Source organism: Oreochromis aureus, linkage group 22, assembly GCF_013358895.1.
Source record: "Oreochromis aureus strain Israel breed Guangdong linkage group 22, ZZ_aureus, whole genome shotgun sequence".
Taxonomy (NCBI): Eukaryota; Metazoa; Chordata; class Actinopteri; order Cichliformes; family Cichlidae; genus Oreochromis; species Oreochromis aureus.
In genome coordinates, this window is record NC_052962.1 from 12348878 (window position 1) to 12361806 (window position 12929).

At 38.8% G+C, this 12929-nt stretch overlaps 1 protein-coding gene across 3 annotated transcripts in view; it reads right to left on the bottom strand.

The window, feature by feature from the left end:
• Window positions 1-12929, bottom strand: part of trit1 (tRNA isopentenyltransferase 1) — a 62068-nt gene that overhangs the window by 16171 nt on the left and 32968 nt on the right. For 2 of the 3 annotated variants that reach the window (XM_031740160.2, XM_039606112.1), the window contains exons 2-6: window positions 7074-7214; window positions 3263-3361; window positions 2719-2876; window positions 2069-2211; window positions 1839-1950 (exon numbers count right to left, since the gene is read on the bottom strand). In XM_031740160.2, the coding sequence (XP_031596020.1) occupies window positions 1839-1950; window positions 2069-2211; window positions 2719-2876; window positions 3263-3361; window positions 7074-7214 (653 nt within the window). The remainder of the gene's footprint in view (window positions 1-1838; window positions 1951-2068; window positions 2212-2718; window positions 2877-3262; window positions 3362-7073; window positions 7215-12929) is intronic. The other variant, XM_031740161.2, reaches the window with a different exon arrangement.

Consider the following 12929-nt stretch of genomic DNA (forward strand, 5'->3'; position numbering starts at 1 on the left):
CGAAAGGGAGGGGAGCCGGAAGGTTCCTGGGCAACGTTCCACCAGTGCATCAACTCCCTGCAGCCACACCCCATCATACATTATCAATATCGACTACCAACAGAGACACACAGCAGTGTTCACGTCTCTCTTTCTTTTTGGTCTTCATATTTCATGTCACACACAGGACATGGAAAGACAAAGTTAACAAAAATGTAATGTAGTGATGTAGATACAAAAATAATGACAACAAACGTTAAATCTCAGTATAGTATGAATGTTTTTTTTTACCTGCCTACTTGGAAACAATATATAAAAAAATCTGAATACCATATGGAAACTGAATACAATAAAAGGTGATAAAATGCAGGTTCTCTTGTGTATTGCACCATATGGTGAGTAGGTAGCTGCTAGAGCTAAATCTAAAAATGTCCTGGTAGAGATAGTGGGGAATCGTTGCTGCCAAACAAAGTGTTGCTGAACGTAAAAATAAACCCTGAAGATTCAGTCTTGTCAATTAAGCAAGGTTAGTGCTTTTACCTGTGAACAATGCAATGGCAAAAAAAAAAAAAAAAAAAAAAAAAAAAAACAACCCCAAAGAACAAAATGAAGCCAAATGTCAAAAATTGCTGTTTTTAAAATGGGATATTTTGTAACTTGGCCAACTTTAGTATGCTAATTTTCTATCAGCTCTGACTATCAGCTCGGGCTAGCCTGGGGCTAGCCCAGAGCTAGCCATGAGCTACCTAGCTAATACTAGCGTTAGCTGATAATGCACAAGCTGTACTGGTCTAAACAAAATGGTGAAAACTATGAAAGGCTTAAAAATGACAACTCTTAATTTTTAGTTTCATATTTTATTTCCCTTTTTCCCCTCCTAGCCATAATTAACCTCCCAATTGATTTAACAGTGCTAGCTGCAAGCTAACTTTTAACTTAGAGTATACTGTAAACTAGCAACCCCTTGTAGTGTTGACTCCCATGCGCTACCATTTTACCGTCTTGCCCAAATATGGTAACATATTTTGTTTTCCACCTCCCAACAAGCCTCAGCTAAAGTTAGCATCAAATTAGCTTACACTGAAACCTAGCTAACCTGCGCTAATATTAACAGATCGCTCCAGAATTCTACTGTCTAGTCCACATTAATTTTTGTGTATCAGATGGAAAATATCTTCAGCATGCCTTAAATTATTCAGGGTTAACTCGGCATCGTTTCTGACAAAGAGAATATTGTTTTAACCCAATTTCAAGAAAACATATTTTTGTATGGGGCCAGTTGAGTTTAACTTATTGAAGATGGTTATTGAATTATGATGTCAATGAGAGCGGATATCATTAATATAGTCATCTCAGGATTATGGACATCTGTAGCACAAGCCGTGGGAACAGAAACCCCACCAATCTGTAACTTTTATGTTTGTGAGGGGTAGCCAATCATAAAAGGGGAAAAGGCGGCAAGTGAGAAAGGAACCAATCCAAAGCCTGCATAAAAAAGGATTATTTTGAGTTGTTAATCATAAAAATTGTTCTAGTGCAATCCAAGAATACAATTATAGAGTTATCTTCAGCATGGAATTAAAATTCTTGAGGCACTAAAGTAATTAGCACAAAACACTAGACTCCCCTGGTAGCGTCAGATATAAATAGGCTTATCCCTTATTATTAATAATTAGTGGACATCCTAGAGTAATATTAGTCCCACATGAACATAAGTCTAAACACTGTGGGCTTTATCTAGAACAGCATAATTCTTTGACATGAGAAAAAAAACAAACTAAAAAAACGTCAGGATGAACATGATCTGGTTGGTTGCGTTCATTCAGGTGAGCGGACACCTCACCTTCTTATTTCCTTACCTGTTGTCCTGGATTTTCTGTCGATTATATCGGATATGGAAGTCTCTAAGCTCCTGTATCACTCCTGCAGACAACATATCGTCTACACGAGCATCCAGCTGCTTGTCTAGAGCTGAAGGACACAGAAAACAAATGTAGATATGACAAATGTAGCATGAAAATAAAGACACATTTCAAAGCTTGTTTTATTCCCCCACACAAAGAGCACATCTACAAATCTCTCTCCTTACCCTCCATGTCAGCATGCAGCCAGAAGATGCAGGGGTCTTTGTACCTTAGCGGCCCCCCAAGACCATCACCACCTTCCTGCCCCCTCTGCTCCTCCAGCAAGCGGCTATGTGGAATCCCCGTCTCTTTGTGGATTTGCAGACTCCTGTTGAAGTTTTAAGTTCAAATCAAACGCTTGAAATCCACGTGTACTATGAAGTTTTATTGAACTCCTTGTTCATAAGGCCTGGGAGGGTAAACTGAAATTACATAACAATCCGGTCAAATGAAGAGTACAATTTAAAAGTGGTGAGAATGTTCATTATTGCTGCACCAGGGGCATATCCTTCAGAAAAATGAAGACATGAAGCAAGAAGAAATACAAATAATTATGAAGAACAAACAATCTCTCAATTCTTTTCTCACCAGGATACTTTCAAAGTGAGCTTTAAAAACAAACATAAGAAAACTCTCGACCTGTTGAGATTTAAATCGAAACCAAACTTGTGGCTGAGGTTAAGAGGAAACGATCATCCTTACCAGCTCATATTAAAGAACTGGGTAACTTAACCTGAGACCAGAGTGCATGCTACACATCAAGGAGCACAACACATGCCCCAAAACAACATCCACATCACTAAAACTGACAGATTACCCTCACCAGCTGTATCACCTGGCTATCTTGCGCTTGTCATTTGGGTGCAACATGGCAGCCATATCGGGGTCCACCTCGGCCAGCCGTTTATGCAACTCAGCTCCTCCCAATTTCTCAAGCTCGAGCTTCCTGTTCGGAGACCCATCTCCTCCATCCCCCGGCTCCTCGTTCTCCTGCTGTGAGACAAGTTGTATTTGCAAAAGCTGCCCTCGAACACTGCCATTAAGCTCCTGCTTCCAAATCTTTAACACATTACAAGGTCCGTTTAGAGCGGCGCTTTGGGTCAGAAGTAATGTGCAATGAAAACAGAGATTAAGATGAGAAAAAGCACCCGTGGCAGTTTTATTAACAGTAAATGACTATGCAGCATGAAGAAATGAAACTAAAGTAAAATATTACATTATCTTCAAGCTGCGAAAGCTTAAGCACTCTGGCTTAATGTTGTTATCACAAGTAAAATGGGTAAAGATAATAAGACATTTATACATTTAAGAGATTAACAGTACAAACGACAGAAAGGACAGAGAGCGGTGTATTCAAGTTGAGCATCCATGACACTTACCCCGGTGTCCAACAGGACTTTCCACAGCAGAGACTCAATGTAATAGTTTGTTCCTCCAACAATGATTGGCAGTTTGTTCCTCTTGTGCATGTCATCTATGTTGGAACGTGTCAAGGAAGAAGTTTATCCCAGCGTATTTTGCATGGCTTAACAATTCCAGGACATTGTTGTGCATTCATGTACAATCTAAAGTAATTAAAAATATCATTATTGTTTAATTGAGGTAGAAAGAGTGAATACATCATATTCCTAATGAAAACTTGAAGACCTGTGATGACTACATTATCCAGTATTTCAGGAATTCTGGGTTTTCCCCTTTATGCTACTGTTGAAGTTAACAGCATCAGTAGTATTTCAAAACACTCAAATATTATTGGACTTAATGGATGGATACGTAAATTTGTTTGTATTTTTATTTCTGCTGCCAAATATTAACGCGTTATCACAGATTACGCCATCATCACGATTAACGCAATTATCACATCTGGAGTGTAGAATGACTCAAAATCCCTGAAATGTTTCTGTCAATGCATTTTGGGCAGAGTGTAGAGTTACCTTCGCACATGCGCAAATGGGCAGTTGATCTGGTAGTGACGGGCAGCTGAACCAATCAGCTCAATTTGGAAGATGATAAACGCACATTGGCCCTCTCGATGGGAAATTTGAGTATTAAAAGACTAACAAGACTGAACAGTCGACCGACAAAAAGTATTATGCACATTGTGCAAGAAGGAATTTTCTTTTCACCGAAGCACTTCCAGCTTAAAATATCACATTAACACAATTACCAAGTGGATTGCAACAAACTGCAGACCTGTTAATGACGTTGAGAACACGAGCCTTACACAGCTTTGGTTCCTCGTTTCAAGGACTTGAAGTGCCTCCTCAAGAGTGACAGAGACAGTGGATAAATGTTTACAGAGTTTTTTGTTAACATGAATGTTCAAGATGTTTAATAAACATGTTAAGTGCGTATATTTTCCCTTTTTTCTTGAGTCTGTTTGCTCATGCAAAATGAAATGCGATTAATATAGAATAAAGATGAATGATATTTAATCGTGATTGATCAAAATTAATCCACAGTAACCCCGTAATGAATCTGATTAAACATTTTATTTGTTTTAGATCACTAATATATATTATATATTAGTGAATACTAATTTTTTTAAAAGTTGTATTTCACAGGAGTGAACCTGTGCTAACAGATTGAAGAAAACTATTCAAATTCTCCTTGAATGTAAACGCACATCCTTTGTGTTTTTTCTGCATTTACTTCATTATATTGCATAAATGTCAGTTACAAGCTTAAATATAAAGTTGAAAAAATGTAATTGCAGCCAGGCTATTGATCAAGTAATTACAATTAATCGCGATTAATTACAGAAAATTGTGCGATTAATTAGTTAATTTTTTTAATCTATTGACAGCACTAATTTTTATGGTTAAAATTGACAACAAATCTGAATAAAAACCTGACTTGTATCTATGTTGCTATTTTGACTCTGAACATTTGTAGCCATTACTCAGTGGAGGTTTAGGTGAGAATCAAACAATCTGGTGTTTTAGCTCAACACAAAATACTCTTAAATCAGCCAGCTCCTGAGTACAAAGGTCGTGCCCAATTTGATGTCCAATTGCCCCCATGCAGGAACAGTGCAGGTAATAGTCCAGTAAATTCAGAGAGAGCAAATGGGCTCATGTTTCCTGTCTCCTGCATGCTCCAGGCCTGGACGATTCTCCTAACATCTGGAGTGTAAAATTTGGTTATGTCAGCTTTAAACTTCTTGTACTGTGTCATTTGAATAAATGTCCTCAGCCTAAACATGTGGAGCTTTCCAATAAGGAAAAAAAAAAGCAAAAAAACTATGGTTATGTCTAGAAAAGAATTTAAAAATCTGTGTTGCAGAACTTTGATTCTGGTCTTTCTTACCCCAGTAGGCATCTCATGACCCATTACACCTCCTGACCCCAGGCTTAGAGATTCAGCAGACTATTTATGGTCTGCTGAATGTGTTTCGGACTGTTGTGGAGAAAATATAACCAATATAAAAGCTTCCACCTGGGCTACGGGAAACCTTTTAAAGACCAAACAGCTGATAGCTTTGAAATAAATAAATGTCAGAAGCTGTGATGAATTGTAAACTCAATATTAACAATTTAGTTAACCTAAAATTATAGTGTCTCCTTTAAATTAGTACGAGAATCCAGCATTTTAACTGGGGCAACAAAAGACTGGAGGAATATTTTGGAGCATGTGACATTCATTGGCAACAGGTCTGTAACATGATTGGGTGTAAAAAGACTGTTTTAGAGAGGAAGAAGTAATAAGATTATTTACAACTTGTGGAATAATTTCAGAATAATAATCCTCAATGTAAAATTGTGACATTGTATATCTTATTTACCATGCATAAAATCATCAAAACATTATGAGAATCTGGAGAAATCTCTGTGAGCAAGGGTCAAGGCCCAAAAAATAAATAAATAAATAATACACTGGATGCCTGTGATCTACAGGCCTTCAGGTGATACTGCGTTAAAAATCGGCATGAATCTGTCCTGGAAATCACTGCATGGGCTCAGGATCACTGTCACTGTGAACACAGCTCACCGTGCTATCCATAACTGCAGGTTAAAGCTCCATCGTGCAAAGAAGAACCCGCATGTGAACATGATCCTGAAACACCATCATCATCTTCTCTGGAGCAAAGCTCGTTTAAAATGGACTGAGGCGAAGAGGATCATTGCATTCTGTTTTTATTTACATTTTCCAGCGTCCCACCTTTTTTGTAATTGTAATTTTAAAAATAGAAAAGCATAACAGGTCCCCTTTCAAAAAAACCTGCAGGTCACACAGACAGAGCCTGTGTGCCACACCTCATTCCTTCTCCCTCTTTTTCTGTCGCATCTTCTCTCATCTTGCACCTTGCCTTCTCTCCCCTCCTCCCTCCCTCTGGTCGCCTACTTTCTCCACTCTGGGATGATTAAATAAATACCCAACCAAACAAGATAAAGGCCCATCAGCCATCGTCACTCATCACTTGCAGAGGAGCGAGGGCAACTGCCGGCAAACAGCGAGGAAAATTAAGAGAGGAGAAAACAGAAAGAGGGATGGAAAACTGAGAGCAAACAGAGCCACAGAGGAGAAGGTCCAGAAGGAGAGAGTTTATGTGAATGGCATGTAGAGAGAAGGATTGACGGCTGATGAAGAGTCATTACACCCATTAGGCGTCTTAACTATCTTGCACGCTCCTTCCTCTTTTTCCTGATTTTCAGTTAAAATCCTCCAGCTTTACTAATCTGTATTCATCTCTTCCCGTTTCTCCCTCTTTCCCACCAGCAGGCTCGCGGTGCACTGAGCCTATTCTTGGAGCTACCGCATCCTCTCGCTGCGCTGGTGAGGGTGAGAGAGAGAAAAGCGAGTGTCTGTGTGTGTGCGTACATCCCATCCTGATCTATTAATACCCTCTCTCTAGTTATCGCCTCCTCTCTCCACATCTGTGTGACGGCCAGTGTCTGCAGGAGGGTGTGACTGCCCAGACTCTGTGTGTAGACTTACCACAGAGACTCCTCTATAAATACAGTCTCTAGTGATCTCTCGCTTTTCATCTTCACTGCAACATCTGCAGCAAGACACAATGACAAAACAAGAATACGTACACACTTACACAAATCAATTACTAAGAGTGAAATTAGTTCTTTCTCTGCAGTTACTACTTGATAATTGGGGTGGGGCACTGTTGTAGCATGTGGTGAGAGGTGTTATGGAAAACACTGCTCCCATGCTTTCACATGGTTTCAAAAAGGATATCAGTGCCACCGCTTTGTTCCTGAAGTCTACCACCGTGTAGGTGCTCACTAATGGGTCCACAAAGCCGATCATGTGATGTGTGCATTGGTTGCGCTCCTCAGCTGTCACCTTATTAGTGACAATGTCCAGGCCCTGGTACACCTGAAGGGACACAAAGAAAGGAATCAACAGGCAGGAAAAACTACCAGGTATAATGAAAATAAAAATAAATAGAAACCATTACAGGAGGTATTACAGGATAATTCAAAGGGTGAAGTTAAAATTCTTGGAAGGTAATTAGCATTGCAGCATTACTAGCATTGTTGAGGTTTCTTGTTTAGCGTCATGTGCACATTGCTCATGCACATACAACCACCGGTCTTGAGGGAAAAATGTGTGTTCCCTGAGCAGTCGGCTAGTAGTTGCTGGAGGTTCTTAGGTGAAATAGGTTGTACCAAAAACCTCCTTGTGATAGCTTTGGTTACTAGCAGACTGCTGCAATCACCTGTAGTTTGCATGGAAGATACCAACATCTCCACAAACACTGACTACTAACCTACCCTCAGTAAAGCTTGAAAAAGTGCAACACAAACTGGAAACTGAGAATGCAGAATGCAGCCAACGTCATTCAAAAGGAACAACCTTGTACTCTGAAGGGAACAGTCTCCGTTTGCAGACAAGTAATCCTCCATGGAAACTACGATCAAATAGGATAATCTGCCCGCGACCAAAACAAAGCACTGTATACCAGCGGTCCCCAGCCCGCGGGCCACGGTCCGTGAGTCGTTTGGCGCCGGGCCGCGGGAGTTGAGGGTCGGGTGTGAAATTTATGGTTTACCGGGTTTCCTTTTTTTTTTTTTTTTTTTTTTTTGTTAATCTGCTTTCATCGTTAACTCGGTTTCTCGGTATAAAAAGACAATTTTTTCTACATTCATTAAATGGGAAATATATAATTTTGTTCTTCATGAAGGTACCAATTTCAGATACTTGCTGCCTAGCTAAGTTACAGCTAGCTAGCTGACAGCACCCTTGTTGAAAAATAAATGCAACTCTCTGATTTTAATATCCGACCTAGTACAAATTGAGGGTAGCTTGGGGTGAAAGACAATTTTTGAATATGGTCAAATAATTTCACGTAATTACTGAGTAGTGTTATGATTAAAATCCCTAGGTAATAACTTCTAATGTTAAGAAATTGCTTGATAACCAATGCAGCAACTAGCTGGCTAACTTTAGCCTTCTTGTCCGCTAACATAATTAGCAAAATACTATATGACGCATAAGTGTTTGGGGGGTCTTGTCCTAATTTGGAGTTTGTGTTATGGTCTGCATTGGTTACCAGTTGGTAATTAGTGGACTTATTTCTAAGCTAACATTTGCTAGTGTTGGTCACAGCTGACTTAAGGAGCAGGAGAAAGGCAATAAGGCTAAGCACTGACTTCAGCCCAAGTCTCTCCCACAGAAATTAGTCCACAGGCTGTCAGAGGCCACCGAGATAGTCTGGAAAGGTCTCTTTTTTAAGTTACTTTAGAATCTATTCAGACATATCCAATAAAAAGGCATGTTATGTAAAAAAAACAACTTTGCATAGAGCATGCTGAAAACAACATTTCAAGCTATATTAATGTGCTGTAAGAAGGCAAGTTTATTGAATGTTCTCAATCTGAGAAATTATAAAACCCAGGGCAACACAGTAAAAATAGCTTCTATAAAACAAATAGGGTAGGGGATTGAAATCTGGGCTAGTATGAGACTGTGCGCGTATCTTTCAACGTCAGAAGCTGGTCACAGGGCTATTAAGGGAAAGGAAGGATGAGTGCTGTCCGTCTTGCATGTCAAATTGCTCTGGCCATCCCTGCAAATTATGACACGCATCTCCCGTCCGCTTTATATCACCCAGCGATGGAGCTCCCTCTTGGAATGTGACAGCTGGGTGTCACACAGTTGTCCGTCATGATTTTCACACTCGAACAGAGTTGAGACTTTTATAAAGGGATATCTTGGGATACAGAGCACATTTCTTGCTAGGCTTCTCTTGTTAGAAGCCGTGTTCAGCCTTTTAAACTTCAAAGTCATTTTCTCCAGCATTAAAATGTCTGAGATGATCACGCACATCAAAAGCTGATGCGCTTCCTTTCGGTGTTTATGTGCACTCCTTCTGCAGTTACTTTTTACATGAACTGAGATGTTTTTAATATCCTTCAAATATGTTCACCTTCACATTTGTTTGTACAAACCAATTTTTTTCCCCCCCATTTGCAATTAAAGTTCAGTTACAGAAGTCATTTGATGACATAATTGTGTGGATGCTTTTTGCATCCACACTATTGAGTTCCTGTTTCTCTTTATTGTGTGGATGCTGGAGGCATCCACACTATTGAGTTCCTGTTTCTCTTTATTGTGTGGATGCTTTATGCATCCACACTATTGAGTTCCTGTTTCTCTTTATTCTTTATTCTACTTTCTTATTATTATTATTCTAGTTGCCACTTTTTGCACTTTTTTTGGCACTTTTCTACTTCCACAATTTTCAGCCGATTTTCACCGTTCAAATTTTAAACTATTCTGCTATTTCTGCTAATAATGCGCTATGACTTTTGGTATTTTTAACTCTTATACTTTTTAAAATATTAAGCTTTTTCCTTTAATTTGTCCCATTGAAATGAATGGGAAACTTCCATAATTCTGCTAAAACTTGCTTGTTTTTGAAACTTAACTACTTTTTCCTACTTTCACGTAGAACAACCATTCAAACTTTAAAATGTTCACAAATTATTGGGCTATTCATGAATGATTCAGCTTTTTCATATCTGTTACAGTTTTACTTTTATCCCTCTTAAAGTTTTGAGTTGCAAAATTGTGATTTTTCAGAAAATACATGCGTTGTTATGGTTGCTATGCACTTGGCTTCCAGTGTGCCACTGTAGGTTTCGCAGTCTTCTCTTCATGTCCGAACAACTTCTTGCTACTTGCTCAATTTTCACTCAACTTCCACAAATTATACATCAAAACGTAGGCATTTTTGCTGGCTTTCCGAAAATGTCACCATCATTGTTGTGAGATTTATAGAATTTTGGCAAATCTCCTCAGACCAACACAAAGTCATAAAACTCTCCATAGAAAGTCAATGGAGAGCTTGTTCAAAATCATCGCTTGATTTCTGTAATGAGAGGCATATTCGAATCGTCATATCTCCTTAACGAGCGAAGTTAAGACATAAGGCTTGTCCCAGTATATCTTCAGACACTCCTGACGCTCACAATTCAAGAATTTTTTCTCACCTATTACCGTTCTGAAATGAGTTAGACTTGTTTGAGGGTAGGAAATTAGTCCTTCGCTCAGATTTCTTCAGATTTCAAACTCTGAAATGAACAACTTTTTCTCTCGTCATATCTTTTTTTTTTGGATTTCCACAGAGACCTGAAAATTTCCATGATTGTTCACCAAAGCCTGCTGTCTCTTACGGTGAAAGAATGATATTGATACTCCAAATAGATTTAGAGTTAGAAAGCGTTGTTTGAGGGCAAGTCAAGGCAGTTTTCGCTTGCCTCTACTCAGTTATGGTGCATTAGAAGTCAAATATCTTTAATAATTCATATTTTAATGATAAATTGTAAACACTTTAAGATTCCCCATCTCTTCTGAACAAAAGCGGTGTAAGAATGACCGTTCTAGCCCCTACGGTTAGGAAATTATGGTCATTTGTTTGAGGGGAGTCGTCATTATGAGAAATAGACTGCAAAATCCTGTCTCTGTGCTCTGTGTGTGTAAAAGCGGCTGCACCTGTTTTGGCGGGAAAAAGTACACAGCCTCTCTGATTGGTGGATTCAAATTTAGCAGCTCCCAGGCTGCTTGATTGAGCTAGAAACTTGATTTTCTCTCTGTGTGTGTGTGTGTGTGTGTGTGTGTGTGTGTGTGTGTGTGTGTGTGTGACAGAGAGAGAGAGAGAGAGAGAGAGAAAGCCTTTTTATGGGATGATCTCAATGTAAGATTCAAAATCAATATATTTAGACTGGTTGACTGAATTGGATCTTGTGTGTGTGTGTGTGTGTGACAGAGAGAGAGAGAGAGAGAGAGACAAAGCCTTTTTATGGGATGATCTCATTGTAAGATTCAAAATCAATATATTTAGACTGGTTGACTGAATTGGATCTGTGTGTGTGTGTGTGTGTGTGTGTGTGTGTGTGTGTGTGTGTGTGTGTGTGTGTGTGTGTGTGTGAGAGAGAGAGAGAGAGAGAAAGGCTTGTTATGGGATGATCTCATTGTAAGATTTAAATTCAATATATTTAGACTGGTTGACTGAATTGGATCTTGTGTGTGTGTGTGTGTGTGTGTGTGTGTGTGTGTGTGTGTGAGAGAGAGAGAGAGAGAAAGGCTTGTTATGGGATGATCTCATTGTAAGATTCAAAATCAATATATTTAGACTGGTTGACTGAATTGGATCTTGTGTGTGTGTGTGTGTGTGTGTGTGTGTGTGTGTGTGTGTGATTTAAATTCAATATAGTTAGACTGGTTGACTGAATTTGATCCTGTGTGTGTCTGTCTGTGCACGTGTGTTACCATATGTGTACATATATTTGGTGTGTGACTGTTATACTTTTTTTTGCTGGTTTTTTTCTCATTTAACAATTACATTTGAGGGACCCTTAGCATGTTCAGCATTTTTTCAGCTGTCCATTTTGCTTTTCCAATTTTTCTATTTAGGTTATTACTATTGTGCTAAGTCATAGCATTTCTGCTGCTTTCCAGTATTTGTGCTAAATACAGCATTTCTGCTAAATCATACTATTTCTTCTATTTCATCAGATTTGTGCTAAATATAGTGTTTCTGCTACAGCATAGTATTTCTGCCAAATATAGTATTTTTGATTAATTATAGTTTTTCTACCAAATCATAGTACAGTTTTACTGCTTTTTATATGGCTTCTAAGACAACCAATCATATCCGAGGGCTTGCACATTCAAATTTGCATATTGTTGCCTTCATGGCTTCCCAGCCAGCCAATCATATCTTAGGACTTGCACATTCAAATTTGCATATTGGGGCAATCATGGCTTCTAAGACAACCAATCATCTATGTCCTATATCTATGATGTTTCATATTTTTATTTTAAATGGTCAACATTTCAAGATTCTCCCATGTCTTCTGAACACAACGGTCTAAGATTGACCGTTGTAGCCCCTCTGATTAGGAATTTATGGCTGTTTGTTTGAGGGGAGTCCTCACTATGACAAATAGACTGCAAAAATCCTGTCTCTCTCTGTGCTGTAAAAGCCTGCACTTGGTGCACCAGTTTTTGGCAGGAAAAAGCACACAGCCCCTCTGATTGGTGGATTCAAATTGAGAATCTCACAGCTGTTTGACTGACCTAGAAACATGCTGTTAACAGCCCTTGTTCACTTGCTGATGCTATGTGTGTGTGTGTGCGCGCATGTGTGTGTCAGCCTGAGTGTGTGTGTGTGTGTGTGTGTGTGTGAGAGAGAGAGAGAGAGAGAAAGACACACACAAAGCCCTTTTTAGGGCAGCATCTCATTGTTGGATAAAAATATAATATATTCAGACTGGTTGACTGGCATAGACCTTGTGTGTGTCTCTCTCTGTACATTTGTGTATCCATATTTGATTTTGTGTGTATTTGTTGATTTGTGTATCCATATTTAATTTTGTGTGTAACTGTTGGCTGTTCTTATTTGTATTTCTAAATGTATTTTTATTTTATTTTTTCACAGGTGAACAAAAATTAGTTTTGAGCAAACATAACCATGTTCCTTTTTATTCAGCTTGTCATTTTACCTTTCCAATATTTTCACTTAAGTTATTACTATTCTGCTCAATCATAGTATCTGTTCTAAATCATTGTTATTGAGCTATATTG